Here is a 21,324-nt window from a genome sequence, read left to right on the forward strand (position 1 = left end):
TTGGGTTAATTTCTCTGTACTGCTTTAAACAGAACTGATTCCCTGTAGCAGAGAGAGGGAGGATATACCCTCAGGGACTGCCCCCTAGGGTGGAGCCAGAACGTTTTGTCATTCTGCCTAGTCCTACTCCTGCGGAGACAACATAACCCAGCTCTTGAGAATCAAGAAGACTACGTCTGTCAATGAGCTTAAGAGAAAAGGATTTTACGGTAAGTTCTTACAAAAATCCATTTATTACCCCCGATAAAACTCCTAATTACCAAAAAGAAAAATAAAAAAATTATTGGAGGGGTTGCACAGAAGTGGGTACAATGGCCCACCTATGGTGGGAATGTCCAAAAATTAAAAAGTTCTGGAAGGAAATTCTTGCTCAAATTAAAAATATCACGAAAATGGACATCCCGGAATAACCTTGGTATTGCCTATTCCATGGTACAAAAAACTCAGTAAGGCAATATAAAGTAACACTGGTACCCCATTTGATGAATGCAGCATAAGGACTAATCCCGTTATTTTGGCAGAAAGAAGCACCAACTATAGGAGATTGGGTGCAAAGAGTAGAGAGAATAAGAACACTGGAATTTCTAAGGGAGTGGGAGAAGGAGGAGATAGACGAATGGGGCGACACATGGGAAAATTGGAAGGAGTTAAAGAAAACGAGAGTTTACTAAATGGAGTGGAGAAAAAGAGACAACTAATATGGAGAAGGGGAAGGTGGAGGGGAGAAATAGGGGAGGGAAGAGGATATTGTGTGAAATGTATTTGTATCTTTTTTTGAAAACAATTATCAAATTTATAAAAAAAAAAGAAACGTCTACATTGCTGGTACTTGTTAAACGCCACCATTACCTCCTGTTTTGTTGGTTTACATGGAAAGATGTAAAGCTGAAGTTTAGCAAATTAAAAATAACCTCTATTGCGTTAGTGTGCGAACTGCTGACTTCAGGACCGTCTGTGTATGGATGCCTTGTCCTCTTATGGTCTCTGAATTTCCTGGGGTAATAGCATTGGGTCTTCTGTGAAGCCCCTGTCAAAGTTCCTGAGGAGAACCTGCCCCCTTCTTCCTCTTGCTCCATTTAGAAATGTTCTTTAATTGCTATAGAATTCATTGACAGAAGCTGCTCCATATTCTTAACCATTGGGTTATGCTGCCCCCTACTGGAGTAGGACACTAGGCAGGAAAACACTTTACCATGCCTATGGGCAGTCCCTGAAGTCATATACCCACTCACTCTGCTATAGGATACAGTTTTTCTGCCTACTTTAGAAGTAAGACCTAGTTCCCGGCTGGGACTGTGGTCTTGGCTTGTCTTTTATTTTAAATTAATTCCTATTTACGCTAGACACCAGCATCTTTCTTTGCTTCACTGTAGGAGAGGAACATTATCAATTTGTGTCATCACCATTTGGTCTTGCCTCCGCCCACAGTGTCTTTACCAACGTGTTGGCTCCGGTATTTGCATTTCTGTGACAGCGGGAGATTGTGGTACTGGGGTCCCTGGACGATCTCCTCTTAAGAGCAGACTTGCATTCAGTCTGGGCGACTTGTCAATCACTGTACGGACTCTGCAAGAGTTCGGTTGGAACATCCAATTAATAAAAAATCTGCTCTGGTCCCATCTTCAAAGCTGGGATATCTGGGTCTGACTCTGGACTCAGCTTCGGTGAGGGTGTTTCTTCCCCGGGAGAGCTGCAAAAGTTGCAGAAGGCGATTCGCCTGCCGTTCTCCAGCTGCCTGTCCTCTCTGCGGACTTGCACGCGAGCCTTCGGTCTGTGTCAAACTTCGAGTTCTGTTTGCTCAGTTTTACACAAGACCCTTACGAAGGGTAATTCTTGTCAAGTGGAACAAAGATCCAAAACCCTTGGACACTATGATTCGGTTGAGCCACAGCACAAGGAGTACTCTTCTGTAGTGGCTTCGCTCTTTGGCGCTACGCCAGGGCAAATCCTTCCTTCCTTTGTATGGACCGTAGTGACCACAGATGCCAGCCTGTCCGGCTTGGGAGGAGTGCTTGGGAAGCCGGTGTCCGAGGGTCCTGGACCGTGCAGCAGTCCAGACTGCCAGTAAGTGTTCTGGGAGTGATAAAGCTTTGCCTGAGTCACTGGAGGAATCGTCTGCAGGGTTGTCCAGTTTGGCTTCAATCGGACAATGCAATGGCTGTGGCTTATGTCAATCATCAAGGGGGCACAAAGAGTGTCCTGGTGTCCTGGGAGGTGGCAGAGATCCTGAAATGGGCAGAAAATGTTGTTCCAGCCTTTTCTGCCATGCTTATCGCAGGAGTGGAGAACTGGCAGGTGGATTACCTGAGTCGTTAGGTGTTGGATCAGGGGGGAATGGTCCCTGCACCCGGAGATGTCACCTGCTGTGTGTCCGGTGGGGGACACCAGACATTGACCTGTTAACCTCTCGACCCTACAAGAAGGTACAGAGGTTTGAAGCCAGGTCTCAGGATCCTCTGGCCGACCCTACAGACGCTCTGGGGGCTCCTTGGGGTCTATCTATTTGATTTATGCGTTCCTCTGCTGAAGCTCCTGCCGAGGACTCTGCACAGAATAGAGGTAGAAGGGATTCTGTTCATTCTGGTGGCCCCAGACTGGCCTCGCCAGTCTTAGCACGCAGATCTGGTAAGGTTGGTCGCCAATGCTCTTTGGAAACTTCCTCTCAGGGAAGATCTGCTGTCTCAAGGGCTGATCTTCCATCGTGCTTTAGTCGCGGGCTTTAATGGCGTGGCTATTAAAAGCCAGGTGTTGAACAGGGGTCTTTCTTACTCAATAATTCTTACACTGTTGAAGGCTGAAAAATCTACCTCCCAGGAAGATATATCATTGTACGTGTGCATCCTTGCTTTTTTTTCTGTGGCTAGGATTTTGGCCTTTCTCCAAAGGGGTTGAACAGCGGTTGGCCTTGGGTACTGTCTGTTCTTCAAAAACCTCCCTTTGAGAACTTTAGGGAGATTCCTCTGCTTACACTGTCATAAGAAGGTAGCCTTTTTGGTGGCTATTATCTCTGCTTGCAGATTATCTGAATTGGCGGCGCTATCCTGCCGTTCACCTTATCTGGTGGTCCACAGATAAAGTGGTACTTTGACCTAATCAGTAGTTTCTTCCTTAAGGATTGTCTACGTCTGCTGCGAACATATCCAGATGGCAGACAGTGGTACAGGCTTAATTCACTGAAGGGTCAGGTTCCACCTTTCCCTGTGAAGGCGCATTCTACTAGGGCGCTGAGTGCTTCTTAGGCTTTTCGCCATCAGGCATCAGTGATACAAGTTTGCAAGGCGACAACTTGGTCGTCTGTGCAAACGTTCACAAAATTCTATAGAGTAGATGTGTTGGCATCCTCGGCTACTTTTTTTTGGCTGCAAGGTTTTGCATGCTGCTTTTTGAAAGACTTTAGTCTCTTTGAGGGTGTTTGTTCCAGGTGAGCTCCAGTTCCTGGTTGAGCTCCATGTTACCTGGTTAGATAAAGTTTTAGCCTTTTTTTGGAATTACGTTCTTTCTCCATTGTTTTCCCATCCCTCATGCAAATACTTCTTTGGGACGTCCCAATGGTTAAGAAGAATATGGAGCTGCATCTGTCACTGAACGATCGAGAAAACTGGATTTTTGACTTACCGTAAAATCCTTTTCTCTAAAGTTCATTGACAGACGCAGCAAACACCCCTCTATTTCTGAGTGGGTTGGGTTTTTTTATACTTCTATCACTGCTTGCAGCAAAACTAAATCCTATAGCAGAGTAAGTTGGTGTATGCCTGCAGGGACCGCCCCATAGGTGTGGTAAAAATATTTTTCCTGCCTAGTGTCCTACTCCTGTAGGGGGCAGCATAACCCAATGGTTAAAAAGAATATGCAGCTGCGTCTGTCAATGAACTTCAGAGAAAAGGATTTTACGGTAAGTCAAAAATCCAGTTCTCTCTCTGCACCTTCCAGGACAGCCAACATATGAGAGATGATAGGCTCCTCCCTACAGGAAACGCAATCAATTTTACAGCTTGTTAAAAGGCCCCACCCTTCCCCTTGTCCCTCAGTTTAGATTGTGTTTCTCCCACAGCGGAACATTGTTTTTTTTTTTTGTCTGACCCAAAACAGTGGGTGTTGGACGGTCCCCCTGTAAGCCAGGTACGACCGGGCCAGTGAAGGCTGCTCCCTACCTGCCTCCTCCTTGGGCTTCTTGCATGTTGCCCCGAGCCCCAGGCAGTCGTTCCTCTTATTGGTTCTTCCATGCCTGGGTCCTGATTCCCTGCAGGGGTCTCCTCCAGTTTTCCAGGATATCTCAGCATCTTTGTATTTCAAAAAGCCTGCCACAGCGCGCCTCAAGCCTCGCTTTCTTCCGTTTTCCCGAGGGCGCAGTGCAACATGGAAGAGGAAGAGAGTACCTGGAGTAGACGCTGAAACCTCTTGGCGGTGAGATGGCAGACTCTTCGGTCCTGAAGAACGGGAAGACTCCCAAAGAAACAAAGCCTGGCGCTACTCTCCTCATGGAAGAGGGAAAGTCGCTCCGAGTGGCTACAACTAAAGCAGACCGGATCCTGGTAAGGCCGTTTTTCTTTCCCTTGTCTGCAGGGGGGGGGGGGGGCGCGGCGGTTGTACAGATGTCTGCTTTAGGCCCTGGTGACCCCCCATGTTTCCCCTTTGGAACTGTAGCCTATGTTTCTGATTGTTGCAGTTCTTGCAGAACTGGGACCCAGGAGGCCTCTATCATACCACCCCCTATTGCAGCTAGCACTAGCTCCTCTAACAGAGGTGGTAATTGTGGGGATAGTTTGTTTAGATCAGGGTTTCTAAACTCCGGTCCTCAGGGCACACTAACAGGCCAGGTTTGCGTGAAAACTGAAATACATCACAGATGATATAATTTGCTGCTCAGTGATTGCAGTATTCTAGTCTGCATCTTCACAAGGTAATCCCTAAAATCTGGCCTGTTAGTGTGCCCTGAGGACTGGAGTTGAGTAACACTGGTCTAGATGGTATACAAAGCCTTTTTGTTACACCTGTATTAACAAACTGGCAGGTGAAGAGGCCTCAGGGTTAATGCAAGATTTCCTTCTTTCCCAGTGTTCATGAGGATAGATGAGCAAGCCCTGTGGCTGTGGTAAAATGGGGAAAAACAGTGATGTGTACTTCCTTTTACCTGGGGAGCTTAGCAGTATCCCTGATAGCAGCCAGTTGGTTTCTTTGGCTTGTCATAGTACTCCCTCCGCTAATGAGGGTACCACTATCTTTCCCTTTAGCCCTGGGAATAAGTAACCCAGAAGTTTCAGCTAGACCCATGTCCACAGCTTCTTTTTAAATCAGGAGATGCTGTGGTCATTTCAACTTTAATTTGTCAGTCTCTCACAATAAACCCTATTGCACATCAATAAGGGTAATTCTAGTGAAGGAGTGACACCTGTTAGACAGTCTCTTACAGGCCATTTCTGCCACTGAACAAGTTAGACATTCCTAAAGGGTTAAACAATTGGTATGTAAGGTGGTTTTCAGGAACCCGAAGATTATATGAATAATATCATTTTTTTTTTCCCTGGTCAGCAATGCACACCAGATAATCTGAATGTATTAGGCCAGCTGCTATGATTCTGGCACGAACCTCCAAGATGGGTGATTTAGTAATTTAGGGGGTACCCTTAGGGAACCTTTTTTCTTATGGAGTGGCTTGCTATGTTTAACATGCAACGTGTAACAACTTAACAAGCTGCAACCTATTGTTTCCTCCTTGCATTGCTGTTAGATCGGTTAGTGTGTAAGAGTTAATTGGAACTCCTGGTGGTTTGGGCTACTACCCACCGCTTGATGAACTAGAATCATTGTCTTCTGCAACTGATTTTTTTTTTTTGGGTGAAAAAACTTCTATACAAAGAGCTGCATATATTAACCTATATTTAATGGTTGCTTAAGCCCTTCAGGTGTCTGATTGCTTCCAAGCTAAAATTGTGTCCAGCTCTTCCTAAGGCTGACTTAATTGATCTCCAGGTCTGTGCTCGTTAAGACCTTAAATGCTGGGAGACTTGGATTCCAACCTGTGTGTGGGACAACTACACCTCATAAAATGGTAGGTTAACCGCTACTACCATTGTGGTGTATACACCCACCTTAGACTTCCATTATTTGGAACTACCCTGGTTCTCCTCTGGTGGAGGAAGCTTTAGTATCTAGATTCCAAGCAATGCTTATATAAAGCTTGCCCTCTGCTGGCTGTTTTTTAGTTGAAATCACCATAACTCTGACTTTATGCCTGGTCTGGCTGCGTCTCAGAAATAGACAATGTGGACGTTTTAGTTGTGTCTTTGTGGTGTTTTACGGCTATTCAGAAAATATGCAACACTGGTTGTCTGTCTTCTGTTTATTTTGGTTATATGGTTCTTTTTCTTAATAGAAATACACCACATTGAAAGTCGGGGATGTCTTTCTATTACACCTTATTCTTCTGTACATAAGAAATTCACTACATTGTTGTTAGTAACTTTTCTGTTGGTTACTTGGCTGTACCCTGACTGCCAAGTCAGAAATGCACAAAGATTCCCAGTGTAATTTCTGTTATAACTACACTGGTATTAATCAGTGCGCAACTTTAGGGGTTGTTAATTACATCTGTTACAAATCAGGTAGGACACCTGATTAGTTGTGGAAAGATCTATAAGGAGTGGTTTATAGTTCCAGACATCAGGTAGGATACCTGATCGCTACGATATGGTTAAAAACATTCTTTAACAAACTCCTTTCCGCGTAATTTCATTGCATTTGCGGGCAGGTGTATGAGGTTCCAGGTATATAGAACTTTTTTTTCACAAACTGACATTCCAACATTCAGTGGTGACGGAAGTCATAGGTTTGCTGTACTTTGGGTATATACCAGGCCAGCCCTTTTGAACCTATAGATAACCGTTTGATAACCCTAAAAAAAAGAAACTGTCACTGTTAAGATGTGAGGAGGTGCCTCCTCACTTATCTACAGAGGACCAGGAAGTTTAGGAGTTCTAATCGTCTTTTGATCCTCTACTCTGGACCACTAGACCAAGAAAAGGACTGTCTCTAGGTGGATTAGACAAGCCATTAACAGGTCTTATGGGGTTGCAGGTGTTTTGGTTCCAGCAAAGTTGAAGGCACATTCTACAAGGGCACTGGCAACATCCTTGGCTGAAAAAGCAGGATCTTCCTGGGAACGGATTTTGCAGTGCAGCCATGACACTTTTCTGAAGCGTGTGGAGGTGTTGTCTCAGCAAGACCTAGCCTTTGGCCGAAAGGTACTGCAGGCAGTGGTCCCACCCTAAGGTAGGCATGTGTGATTCTTTATTATCTTCTCATATGTTGGCCGTCCTGGAAGGTGCAGAGAGAAAACCTACCGTTAGTTCACCAGTAACGGTGTTTGTTCAAACCTTCCAGGATGGCAGGCCTACTTCCCGCCCTCTTAAAAGGGTGAGTAAGGTAAGAGAAGGTAAATGGCAGCTGGTGAGTGCTCTGGTGCTTATAAATCCCTTGTGAATTGGTTGTGGAAGCTACTTTGTTACAACTGAGGGACAAGGGGAAGGGTGGGGCCTTTTAACAAACTGTAAATTGATTGTGTTTCCTGTAGGGAGGAGCCTATCATCTCTTATGTTGGCAATCCTGGAAGGTTTGAAGAAACACCAATACCGGTGAATTAACGGTAGGTTTTTTTCTCCGCCTTTGTGACATTCCTTTTCCATGTGGCGCTATTGCGGACAGCATGAAATTGGAAGGTGTTTTCTTTTTAAGTAATTTTAAAATCAACTGTCTTCTGGACACCTGTTTAATAATTAGATCTCCTCCAGTTCAATTCTTGTTCATTAGGATTTTCTCTAAAATTTAGCTTTGCTCCTAAGACTTTCTTTGGGGTGTATTTGTTTCTGCAACCTGGTCTTGAATTGATTTGTTGGAAAAAAACACTTGTGTGTGCAAATTAACAAATCTTAGTTTCATTCAATGGCCTGCAGTTGTGGGAGTATTTTGTAGTACAGTGTCCTAAAGGAAAATGTTGATTCTGAAAGAAAGGCAAAGGTTTTCTAACATCTGTTGGTGGTGTACTCATTTGAGCACTGTATAATATATATACTCACCAGCCACTTTTAGGCACACCTTGCTAGTACTGGGTTGGACCCCCTTTGGCCTTCTGACTTCTGACTCGTCGGTATCCATGGAGGATCCGTCATCTGAGGGTGACGACACTTCCGGTTTCCAGCATCTAGCTGCTGACGCCTCTGTGGGAGGCACGGCAGTAGACAGTGCTATTTGTATACACATCTCCCTGCTGCTGCAATCGGCAACTTGCATACAGCAGTGCCTGCGCTGGCACCACGGCCACTGTTACCCTCCAGCCCACATCATCATCTGGAGATTGCAATTCTGAGGATGATCTGCCTGTCACCACACCGACCTGCATTAATCCGAAATGGATCCCATACCGCTCATAGGAGCTGCCGGTTGCTTACATCTCTCCTTTGGATATAGTCTGACAGTGCCCTTGGCTATCTCATCAACAAACTTTTCTCCTCCCCCTCTATTTGCCTTGCATGTATGCCAGCTTTGGCTTTTTATATTTGTTTTTCATGTTTTTATGGTTTTCATTTATGCACTAATTATTTGTTTCTTATTATCCTGTTTTTATACATTTACAATTATTAGTATGTACCAGTTCGCGCTGATCCACCGACTTTGGCCGGTGTTGCTTTGTCTCTCTATTGTCAGCACAGCCGCTTCCTAGGATCAGCGTGCTGCAGATTGGCACGTATTTTATCCTATCACTAGTTCGGCTGAGACGTGGTGGTGGTGAGTCCTTGGTGGTATCTCCCAGCCTGTTCCCTTCTCATTGCAGTGAGGCTGGTACTTTTAGTCCCACGGGTGTCAGTACTGCGGAGGTTGTTGATTTCACAGCCTGTGGTATATGCTCGTGTGTGTGTGTGTGTGTGTGTGTGTGTGTATATGTATATGTATATGTATATGTATATATATATATATATATATATATATATATATATATATATATATTTTTTTTTTAGTATGTGTGTGTGTATATATATATATATATATATATATATATATATATATATATATATATATATATATATATATATATATATATATATATATATATATATGTGTGTGTGTGTGTGTATATATATGTGTGTGTGTGTGTATATATATATATATATATATATATATATATATATATATAATCTCCCTGTATTGGTGCGAGAATATCACTGTGGCACCAGGGTGTCATGGAGCCTGCAGAACACATCTCACCACCGGACCTTCTCTCAGAAGGGGGGGTGGTTCCTCAAGGTCCCACTCCGCCATGACGGCGGTCCTACAGTCAGTGTCTACAGAGGACCTGGTTTTGCAGAAAAGACCTGGCAGAAAGTGCTCTCTGCCTCCTCAGACTGAGGCTGAATGGGCCACCTCTGACGCAAGCCACCCCACGAGGTCTGCGTCCACCCACTTTGAGTGCTCGGATAGTGAGGATGACTCCTCTCCCACCTTCACGCATGAGAAAGCGCCTGGTAGAGGCACTGATTGTGTCGTTGCGAGAAACTTTAAAGATGGAGGACTCCGGTGCAATTTTGGAATTTGCAGGCCATCCAGAGCGACTAAAGTGCTTCCCTTCCCCGCTTATTTTGAGATTGTCACTAGTCAGTAGGGGTCTCAAATGCATGGCTGTGATACATTTTGCTAGGAGGTATCCTTTTGAAGATTCTTTTTTGAAGAAACTGACGATATCACCGGTGGTGGATTCCCAGGTTTCTAGGCTGAATAAAGTCGTTACTACCAGTATCCTTGGCCTGCCATCTTTTTACTGTGGTGGGGTTGATCCTAAGACCAGTATTTGCCTTAACCTTGGTCTCTCAGACTCTTGACAGAGTAGGCAAAACTTTAACGCCAGGATTTGAAGGAGGGTCAGCACCACATGAAATGGTGGAGTTGGTGGATCAGTTGATACAGGGGTCGCAATACATTTGTAATGCCTCCTTGGATGCAGCTCCATTGGCCTGCAGAGCAGCAGTGACTTTACACAGCATGATCTGGTTGAAATGTTGGTCTGCAGACCAAGCCTCCAAAATGGTTCTGACAGACCTTCCCATTGTAGGGGACCGTCTGGAGCCTCCATGGAAAGGATCATTAGGGGTTCACGGGAGGCAAGAGCACCTTGCTTCCGCAGGTTTCTAAGAGCAGAGAGCCTCGCTGCAAATGTGGTCCTATTTTTTTTTCAGCTCCCAAGCGGCCTTTTTGTCCCACAGGGTCGCAGGACAACAGGTCAAAATCTTCTCGCTCCTTCCAAGGGGGTTCCTAGAGACTCTGGGGTAGTAAGTCCAAGGTGGGTTCTAACTGCCCAGCGGACAAGCCCTCCTCCGCCTAAAGGGACACCCTCACCCATTATAGGGGTGGGGGGACGTCTTTGTTTCTTTCCGGACCCCTGGACCAAGTTTATCCTGGACAAGTGGGTACTTGATTCGGTCCGGTTACAAGATCGAATTTCGATCCTTGCTCCCATGAAGGTTCTTCCCTTCTAATTTGTGTCTGTCCGCTGATTGGCTTCACGGCTTTCTAGGAGCGGTACAGGATTTGTTGTCACAAGGGGTAATAGTCCCATTTCCACAGTCAGAACGTTTTCAGGGGTTTTATTCAAACCTTGTCACGGTACCCAGGAAGGAGGTGAAGGTTTGTCCAATCCTGGATCTCAAGGCCCTGAACCACTTTGTGTCGGTTCAAAAATTCAGAGTGGAATCCATTTGTACATTTGTGGTTAATCTTCATCAAGGGGACTTTCTAGCCTCCATCAACATCGAGGACGTTTACCTTCATGTCCCGATCTACGTCGGGCATCAGCGTTTTCTCTGTTTTGCCATAGGCGAGGAGCACTATCAATTTGTAACTTTGCCCTTTGGTCTCACTTTAGCTCCTCAGGTTTTCACAAAGGTTTGGCTCCGGTGTTAGCCTTGCTCAGACAGCAGGGGATTTCGGTACTGGGGTACCTGGACGATCTCCTTCTGAGGGTGAAATCGTCATCTGTCCTGCAGGAGGATCTGGACATCACAGTGAGAACTCTGCGGGAGTTCGGCTGAACTCTGAATTTTCAAAAGTCAGCCTTGACTCTGTCCACCAAGTTGGACTTCCTAGGGCTGACTCTGGATTCAGCCTCAGCCCGGGTGTTCCTTCCGGGAACGATGATTAAAAAATTGCAGCATGAGATTCGACGTTGGTCGCCTCTCAGAACTTGCATGCAGGTTCTGGGCCTGATGGTTTCCACCTTTTTAAGCTGTTCCTTTCGCCCAGTTCCAAAACAGACTTTTGCAAAAGGAAATTCTAACCAAATGGGACAAGGATAAAGTCTCTTCACACTTTGATTCTGTTGAGTCGGGGTGCGAGAGGATCTCTACTTTGGCTGCTCTGATCCCTGGTGCTTCAAGAAGGCTCTAATACTCTAATAATATGGTATAGGTATTTTCTCCAGGAACCGTTTTTTATAGGTAATTAAAAAAATAATCCCACTTTTTTAACTTTAACTGTGTAAGATCAGTTGCATGTAGTTCATTGAGTGACAGATTCCATCCATCTGTTTTTTTGTGATGTACTCCTAATACCATTTCTGCAAAAACTGAAGCCTAATTTGAGTTGGAGGGGCTATACTTGTCTGGCCATAACCATTTCTACCTCCTCCTTTTTAGCAGCAGTGTTCTGTCTCCAAGTATATGTAATGTTGCAGCTGCATAATGATCTTCAAGAGCTAGGGGAGGAGAAACAGCAGCACAGTTAAGAGAACTGACCGCAGTATGCTTTCATGCCTAGTGTGGTCAGTTTTCAATAGCAGAGTGACTTTCAGGGACATCAGGGATTTTACATAAAGAAAGCAATACGGAGAACAGAATACGGTTTCATGCAAGCATATGGTACAAGCTGGCACATATCGAAAATATGACAGGTTGGGTTTACGTATTCTTAAATGAACTCCAAGAAATAGATTTTTCGGTAAGTAAAAAAATTCTGTGTTTCTGTTCTTTACTAAAAATGTTCTTTGGTTTTAAAAAAAACCTAGATGCAGTCACATCTTAGGTCTGGTAAGCTGCAATATTTTTCACTTTTTTCTTTTTTTTGGATTTAGTTATGTTAATTTGCATATTATTCACAGACCTGCATTATAATTTTTAGAGATTTAAATATGACACATTTTTTTTTTTTAATGCTCCTACATGAATCTCTTTAATATTTAATGTTTTATGTATGCAAAACTTTTTTTTTTTTTCTATTTTTTCAGTTTTTATGCGTACCTAATTAGTTTAATTTTTTTCCTTTTTCATTTCAGCACACATGACTTTGATCCAGATTGTTACGTATTCCCATATGTTATCCTTTCCTTAAAAACATTTGCTTCTCAAGTACACAGCCTCTTGCAGACACATGAGGGCACTGTTCCTCTCTATAGGTATGTAGCCTTCTCAATATTTAACTTTCATTTTTTTTTTTTTTGTTTAACTAACCAGTTACATGATCTGTAACAATGAATGAGTGGATGAAAGGGTCAATTTACAAGTTAAATAGCGTCATGATGGTGATTAAGGGGTTAAATATAGGTGTGCTGGATATGGGAGGTGAAAAGTTAAAGTGGATCTAAGTCCCCGTTCACATACAAGCGACCTCGGAGCGGCCGCCACGGACTTCATAACATTGAAGTCTATGGCGGTCGCCCCAAAGAAGCTCCGGACCCTTTTTCTAAGTCGGAGCGACTTGTGTCGCTCCTATTAGAACGGGTCCGCAGCTTCCCTATGGGAGGCGACCTACGGCCACCTGTGAGGCGACCAGGTCGCCTCACAGGTCGCCTTAGTGTGAACGGGGACTAAAGGCTGAATGTTTTTTTTTTTTTTTGTTTTTTACCCTAATGTATTTTCTAATCCCAGGACCCCCTGCGTTTACTAGATCTGGTCTCCTACAGTACACAGAACGTGGAAATGCAACAATTTTAACATATCTAAACTGCTAAATACCTTAATCAGCAGTATATAGCAGTCTTGTGACTTCAATCAGTGTCTGGTTAAAACTTGTATGAAAAGTTTTCATTCTACTGACTGTCCTATAAGGCTGCAGGACCCCTAACCCTCTGTTTGTACAGCCGCGCACTGTGTCAATAGACACACGGCCGGCTTTGCTCTAGTTTTAAAATGGTTTACTATGAGGGCACTCGTCTGTACCCAGAAAGAGGAGAATAGGTGCTGCTCTGCAAAACCATTGCACAACAGAAATCTATCTTAATCACAATGAAATCTGCAAAAATGTAGTGCAGAAGGCTTTTTCAAAGTCGCTCCGACATGAGTTGTGGCAATTTGAATGTTTCCATTGCTGGCAATGGGGTGCAACTTTTCATGCGAATCGCAGCAGTGTGAACAGGGGCTTAATCAAACTATTGCTACGATGTATACAACTGTCAATATCACTCTAAAAGGGAACTCCTAAACTTAAAACTAATAAAACCCATTAAGTATAAAGACGAAAAAACTAAAATGCAAGCCAGCATATACCAAAAATGTACAAAAAAGACATTTCTAATATATGCATGAAAAATGACTAGCCCTAACTTAAAAAGGAGGGCAAGAGGAAGGAACAAGACAGGACACCACATTGGAAAGCAAAGTCTATTGGCCTTTAAATATATATCGAATAAATATTGAGAAAAACAGGAATCTGGTCTGCTGTCAGTCTTTTTTGCCCCCAATTCCAGACTTTTTACATTTTTACTACCTTGAGGCTTTCCTTGTTACTAAAACACTTTGATAACCTACAATAGTGCTGATTAGGAGGGTCTGGGGAAAAAAAAAAAAAAAAAGTTCGGGGGCCCTCCTAAGTAAAGTCTTATGTGAGACAGTGAACTTCCTACTGAGCTATACAAACTATCAGGGTTTCATACGTGAAAATCTGCTGCCATCAATGATCTTTTCCAACTGTGTGCTCAAGGTCACGTTGAACATTTTCAAACCTTACAATTGAAATTCTCACCACATAAAACAGCATTTTATCAGTATCCCCAATTTGGGCATGCGTTACGAGCCCAATTTGGAATAATACCCCCCCCGAAATTTGGTAATACTACAACAACTTTAGATGGTATAGTATGCTTCCGTGGTATCAAGGTCTCTAGCTCAACTTGCCCCACTACACAGATCCTTAGGAGATTCACTCTACAGTGTAAACAAAAATGGAAAGAGGACTTGGGCATTATATCGGAGGCTGTTTGAAATTAGGTTTTGCAGGCTTTAGAACCGGAAAATATTTCACTTTCGTTCATTGACGGACACAGCTCCTAATCTTCATAACCATTGGATTATACTGCCCCCCTACAGAAGTAGGACACTAGGCAGGAATAGATTCTGGCTATGCCTATGGCCAGTCCCAGGGGGTACACTCCCTCTCCCTGCTATAGGTACTCAGTTTTTTTTTCTGCTTAGTCAGGAGTAAGGACCTAGTTCCTTGCTGGGATCTCTGGTCCTGGCAATTTTTTTTCCTTTTTAGATAGAAATTTTTTTTCTTTGTTTCTTCCTGTGATATCTACAATCATCTGCCGGGCTGGGCGACAAGGTGGATAATCTAGATCCAGTGGTCACCCCAGTGTGGCCAGCGAGCATGCGCAGACCTCAGCTCCGAACTACGTCGGCCCTCAACATAGCTCAACTGCATGGGGGCTGGCCTGCAAGTTAAAACTCCTTGCGAGGTTGCATACGACTGGGTCTCGGCCCGAGTCGCAGCATTCCTCCTGCCCGACAGCCCCCCATTTCAATGGCAGGGGTTCTGTCTGGAGTGGTGCCCATCTGGTTCCGGTTATGGGAAGCATCTGTCGCCCCCCCCCATGGAGGGTTTTGGTGTGGGACTATCGAACCCCCAGTTCCCCTCCTTCCTGTCAGGCACCCTCCTGTCAAATGTCCCCATCCTACCCCCTTTCTTCATTTATGCTGGGGCTGTGTGGGTGATCTGGTCCACCACCTGGAGTGGTGGCAGGGCGCCATGCTGTCAATGGAGGCGGGGGTGCACCATTGGCGACCGTACAGTCGGCTGTGTGTGGGGGTTGGACCTGGTGGGGGATCCTGCCAGGGCCTGTCCCTAAGGCCTAGGGATCCCTCCTGGGAGCCTTGTGGTGCCGCCATTTTGCTGTAGCCTGTGTGTTTCTATGCACAGCAGCCATGTTTGTGTAGTCCGGCGGTGGTTTGCCATTGAAAATAGCAGTGGCCATGTCAGTGGAGCCCTGTGGGCGGCGATTTCGGCGTTGAGTCCCCCCTTATCCCCTGGTTCTGACTCCTGGGTCTTTTCATTTCCTGATCGCCAAATGTGAGTGCAGGTTATCCTTGTGGCTGCAGGTGCCGGTTTCTGCTGGGTGGTGAGTCTGGTAGGGTTACATAGTCAGGTTGAAAAAAGAGACAAGTCCATCTGGCTCAACCAATAAAAAAACAAAAAAACAAAAAATCAACAGTAATGAAAACACAACCATAAAATCCCATTTCACTTCATATTCATCACTAATGGGGTTATTGACCTTTGCTCCGCAGGAGTAGCTAGGCAACAAAATAGTTAATATCAAAGCTTTTAGCATATCCCACCCCTAGGGGGTGGTCCCCTCAGTCAATACCTCCCTGCTTCCTGCATTCCCAACTCAGTTTCTAATGCCTATCTTAGGAGTAGGCTGGCTGTTCCTGTGCTGGGGGTCTCAGCTTCTTTTCTCTTTTTGATTTTATTTGGAGTTTTGTTCTCTTTCTTTTACTTAGCTGTTTATTTTCAGCATTAGTTAGCTTCTTCTGATGAAGATGATCGTGCGGAGCTGGGTCTCGGACTGGCCACCCTGGATCCCAGGGCTCAGGGCCAGGGGCTTCCCAGCCTGCCATCGAGCGTTCAGCACAGGTTTCCCAGGCACATTGAACGACCCATCCCTGTTCGCTGCAGGGATGCTATCTGTGAGGTGGCTACCTCACTGGACGCCATTGCGGTTTTGCACCGCAGTTCCACTGCGTCACGGCTGCGACACTCCCTGTCCTCAGTACAGCGGTTTGGTCGCTGGAGCAGGCTCCCCACGCCATCCGGACTGGTAAGTGTATCTCTATGTGGGGACCTGTCTATTGGGTGTCAGTCTGGGACTGTGTGACCCTGCATGTCTGTGTGGCTGCTGAGCTCCCTGTCAGTTCCTGTGTGGAATTACTGCCTGTGTGTGGGCTGCGAGGGGGGGGGGGGCTCTCCTGCTCTGCTGAGTGCATACATGAAGCAGTCTGGGTTTGGACATGCTGTGCGGCGATCGCTGCGGCGACCCGCCATTTTTTTGCGGCAGAATTGTGGTGGCCGGTCCTGTGTGGGGAGGCGCGGCATTTTGGCGCCAAACGCCGCAATTTTGGTGGCGATCGATCAGGCCACATGTCGGCGCCATTTTCTATTTGCCTAGGAAATCCTCAGCCGAGCGGCCATGTTTGTGTAGCCTTACATAGGCTTTACAGGGGCGGTCAGTCATTGCATCACTTCCTTTTGCTCTGGGACAGCGATCGGTGGCAGCAGCCTGTGTGATCTCTCCAGGTTTTTACCTTCCATTTTCCTGTATTCCTTGCCTAGTGTTCTTATCCCTGTGGGGGTCGGTGTATTCAGTGGGTGCGGTGGGCTACGCTCGCCGCGATCTTAAAGGGGCAGTACTCCTTTTTTCCTAATACTACTGGGGCATGGATTCTCAGGATTGCAAGTTTCCTCCTGCCTTGGTGGGGGGCCAAGGGGCTGCTGCTTCCCCCGAGGGGGCTGATCTGGCTACTATTGTGGCAAATTTGGCTGCTCAGGTGCAGATGCTGGTGGCTGATCGATCCACAAAACGGCCCAGAGTGTCTATTTCCTCTGATTCAGAGGGCGATGGGGCTGCTATGGCTGGAGTGCCCTTCTCAGGGTCTCATTCAACTCTAGACCTTGTTGGGTCTGAGGGGGAGGCTGAGGTGGAAGGGGTTGATAATTCTCCCCCCTGGCTCGTCTGAAGAGCTTGCACTCATGGATGAGTTGGTTGCTTCTATCAAGCAAGCGCTGCATTTGCAGGATGAACCATGTCCTCCTGTTTTGATGTCCTCTTATGGGACGCAAAGTAAACGCAAAACATCGCAGGTTTTTCCTTGCTCTACGGAATTTCAGCGCTCGGTTGATGAGCAATGGCGCAATTTAAAAAAGCCTTTTGCTGTGCCGAGTAGGTTCAAGCTGCGTTATCCATTTACACCCGCCACTGATGAGCGCTGGTGTGTGCCGCCTCAGGTGGATCATGCAGTGGCGATTTTAAATAAATCCACTGCGATCCCTGCTGAGGATACCCCGGTGTTCCGGGACCCGAAGGACAGGAGATTGGAGTCTCTGGCCCGTCATTCTTATACGGTTGCTGGCTCTATGCTGAAGCCTATTTTTGCTTCCATTATGGCAGCCCAGGCTATTGCGGATTGGACGCAGGTGCTCAGGCGCACCCTGGTGGCGGACTCTGCCCGGCCGACAACTTTGGCTATGGTGGATCAGATCCATCAGGGTGTCATGTATTTGTGTGATGCGGACTTAGATTTGGTTCCTTTGGCTGCGCGTCTTTCAAGTGTGGCGGTATTGAACCGTCGCCTGATGTGGCTGAAATGTTGGTCTGTTGACCAATCTTCTCGCAAGACTTTAGCTAACTTGCCCTACGCGGGATCTCGCCTTTTTGGCGAATCTTTGGATACTCTGATAAAGGGTATTTCTGGGGGTAAGAGCACTCTCTTGCCCCAAACTCACAAGAATAAGTTTGTTCGTGGTAAGAAGAATGCCTCGTTTAGACCCTCTCAGGGGTCCTTTCGTGCCTTTCGGTCGCACTATAAGGGCAAGCCCTTCAAGGGCCAAGGCTCCCAGACGAAGCCATGGACGGGTAAGCAGAAGTCCAGCCAGTCCGGGTCCGCTGCCCATAACAATACGGCCTGAAGGGACGCCCTCACCCAGTTCTGGGGTGGGGGGACGTTTGCTCGGTTTTCTTCAACCCTTGCTGGACCTCATTCGGGACAGGTGGGTTCAGGAAATCGTTCGATCTGGTTACAAGATCGAGTTTCTCTCTCGGCCGGCGGGCAGATTTTTTCCCTCAAACCTTCAGCTGACTCCGGAGCGCTTGCGGGATCTGCACCTGGCGGTGCGGGACCTGCGGGCCCAGGGAGTGGTGATTCCGGTGCCTCATCGGGACAGATTTCGGGGGTTCTATTCCAATCTGTTCACTGTGCCCAGAAAGGAGGGCAAGGTACGTCCGATTCTGGACATGAAAGCTCTGAACCACTTTGTGCGGGTTCGCAATTTTCGCATGGAATCCCTGCGCTCGGTGGTGGCTGCCCTGGTTCCGGGGGAATTCATGGCCTCCATCGATTTGAAGGATGCGTATCTTCACATTCCAATTTTCGAGGGTCACCAGAGGTACCTTCGATTCGCCATTGCGGAGGAACACTACCAATTTATGGCGTTACCCTTCGGTCTCTCTTCGGCATCGCGGGTTTTAACCAAGGTGCTTGCGCCGGTCCTGGCTTTACTGAGAGCCCAGGGCATCTCTGTCTTGGGGTATCTGGACGATATCTTGATTCGGTCTGCGACCAGTCGGGGCCTGGTGAACGACCTGTCCATCACGATGCAGACTCTGCAGGAGTTCGGTTGGACGATAAATTTCCCAAAGTCAACGTTGTGTCCGTCCGTTCGTCTTCCCTACCTGGGAATGATACTGGACTCTGTTCAAGCGAAGGTCTTCCTGCCGGAAGACAAGCTCCGGACACTTCAGGACGAGGTCAGGTCCCTCAGGGACAATCAGTGCTCGTCCCTCCAGACGTGTATGAGGTGTCTGGGATTGATGGTCTCGGCTTTCGAGGCGATTCCCTTCTCCCAGTTTCACACACGGGATCTTCAGGCGGAGGTCCTGGCCAAGTGGGACGGGCGTCCGCAATCTCTGGATCTGCGGATTTCGTTGAGCCGCCTCACCCGTAGGGGTCTTTTGTGGTGGCTCCAGTCCCCGGCGGTGTCAGGGGGCAAGTCTTTTCGTCCTTTGTCGTGGACGGTGATCACCACGGATGCCAGCCTGTCGGGCTGGGGTGGTGTCCTGGGCGTCCTGTCCGCCCAGGGAACTTGGTCGGGGGAGGAATCCTCCCTTCCGATCAACATTCTGGAATTGCAAGCAATACATCTCTGCCTTCTGCGTTGGACGGACAGGCTTCAAGGCTGTCCGGTTCGGGTGCAGACGGACAATGCCACAGCGGTGGCCTACATCAACCACCAAGGGGGCACCAGGAGTGCCCGCGCGGCTTAGGAAGTGGCCAACATTCTGTCTTGGGCCGAGACGCACGTCCCGGCGATAACGGCAGTTCACATTCCGGGAGTGGAGAACTGGCAGGCGGATTATCTGAGTCGCCAGACCCTGGACCAGGGAGAATGGTCCCTTCACCCGGATGTCTTTCAGATGCTGTGCGCGAAGTGGGGGTCCCCAGATGTGGACCTGTTCGCGTCTCGTCTAAATAACAAGGTGGAAAGGTTCGTAGCAAGGACGCGCGATCCTCGGGCAGACGCCTCAGACGCGTTAGTGACGTCCTGGAGTCAGTATCGTCTGATGTATGCCTTTCCACCGATTCAGCTGCTGTCCAGGTTCCTTCGCAGGTTGGCCTCGGAACTGCGCACGGTGATTCTGGTGGCACCGGACTGGCCTCGCCGGTCTTGGTACGCAGACCTCGTGAATCTGGTGGTCGACGCTCCGTGGCGTCTGCCTCTTCGAGAAGATCTCCTGTCTCAAGGACCGATATTCCATCCTGCTTTACAGTCGCTGGCTTTAACGGCCTGGCTGTTGAAAGCCAGGTCCTGAAGGATAGGGGTCTCTCCCACTTTGATCAAGGCTAGAAAAGCCTCTTCGGGGAAGATTTACTACAGTACTTGGTAGGTGTATTTTGCCTGGTGTGAGTCCAGGGGGTATTCCCCTCACTCGTACTCGGTATCGAGAGTGTTGGCTTTCCTTCAATCTGACCCTTAATCGTTTGGCGTTGGCCACGATTAAGGGTCAGATTTCTGCGCTGGCCGTTCTTTTTCAACGCCCTGTGGCGTATAATTCTTTGGTTAGCACCTTTGTTCAAGGGGTGCGTCACTTGGCTCCTCCTCGGAGGAATCCTTTACCTCCATGGGACTTGAATCTTGTTGTGTCCGTATTGCAACATGCTCCCTTTGAGAAGATCAGGGAGATCTCGTTGTCTCTCTTGTCTAAGAAGGTTGCCTTTTTGGTGGCAATCACTTCGGCTCGCAGGGTATCGGAGCTGGCGGCCTTGTCCTGCAGCTCTCCCTACTTGGTGATTCACCTGGATAAGGTGGTCTTACGACCTAACCCTTCTTTTCTTCCGAAGAGGATCTTGGAATTTCACCTCCAATGAGGACATTGTCTTGCCTTCGCTTTGCGCGAAGCCTAAGCATCCAAGGGAGGTGGCTTTGCATTCCTTGGATGTTGTTCGCGCGATCAGGGTTTACCTGTCATCGACAAAATCCTTTCGCAAGTCGGATTCTCTTTTTGTTCTTCCAGAGGGTCCTCGGAAGGGCATGGCAGCGTTGGCTGCGACCATCGCCAAATGGATCAGACAGACCATTTTGCAAGCCTATGCTTTGAAGGGGAAGGTTCCCCCTTTCCCTGTGAAGGCGCACTCTACCAGGTCTCCGAGTACGTCTTGGGCCTATCGTTATCAGGCTTCTGTGGCCCAGGTGTGTAAGGCGGCGACTTGGTCGTCAGTTCACACCTTCTCAAAATTCTACAAGGTGGATGTTCAGGCACCGGCGGATGCTTCCTTTGGCCGCAAGGTTCTTAGTGCGGCAGTGCCTTAGGGCCCCTTGTTTTGGGTCCTTGGCTGTTGGGATGTCTTTATCCCTTGGTTACTTGTTTTCCTGGGTTGTTGCTCCTGTTGAGCACGTTTTTTTCCTGTTGCCCAGTTGGTTCTCTTACTTTGATAAGGTTCCTTTCTCTGATGTGGGTACTGCGTTGCTTTAGGCGCGGCTGCTTTTTTTTTTTCCCACCCCTCATGTCTACACTGCTATGGGACGTCCCCATTAGTGATGAATATGAAGTGGCGGCGACTGTCGGAGGACGTAAGAGAAAACTGAATTTTTGTAAGATCTTACCTGTTAAATTCCTTTCTCTGAGTCCTCAGACAGTCGCCGCCCCTGCCCCTCTTTTGGGGTTTGTTTATGTACTCTACTGCTATGCTACTGAAACTGAGTTGGGAATGCAGGAAGCAGGGAGGTATTGATTGAGGGGACCACCCCCTAGGGGTGGGATATGCTAAAAGCTTTGATATTAACTATTTTGTTGCCTAG

The 21,324-nt window shown here is 47.1% G+C and overlaps 1 protein-coding gene across 1 annotated transcript in view; it reads left to right on the plus strand.

Annotated features, from left to right (window-relative positions):
- Positions 1-21,324, plus strand: part of MARF1 (meiosis regulator and mRNA stability factor 1) — a 587,347-nt gene that overhangs the window by 248,981 nt on the left and 317,042 nt on the right. The window contains exon 15 of the mRNA XM_082261010.1: positions 12,314-12,433. Coding sequence (XP_082117136.1) covers positions 12,314-12,433 — 120 coding nt within the window. The remainder of the gene's footprint in view (positions 1-12,313; positions 12,434-21,324) is intronic.

This window comes from Pelophylax lessonae, assembly GCF_965119305.1.
Source record: "Pelophylax lessonae genome assembly, chromosome: 6".
Lineage (NCBI taxonomy): Eukaryota > Metazoa > Chordata > Amphibia > Anura > Ranidae > Pelophylax > Pelophylax lessonae.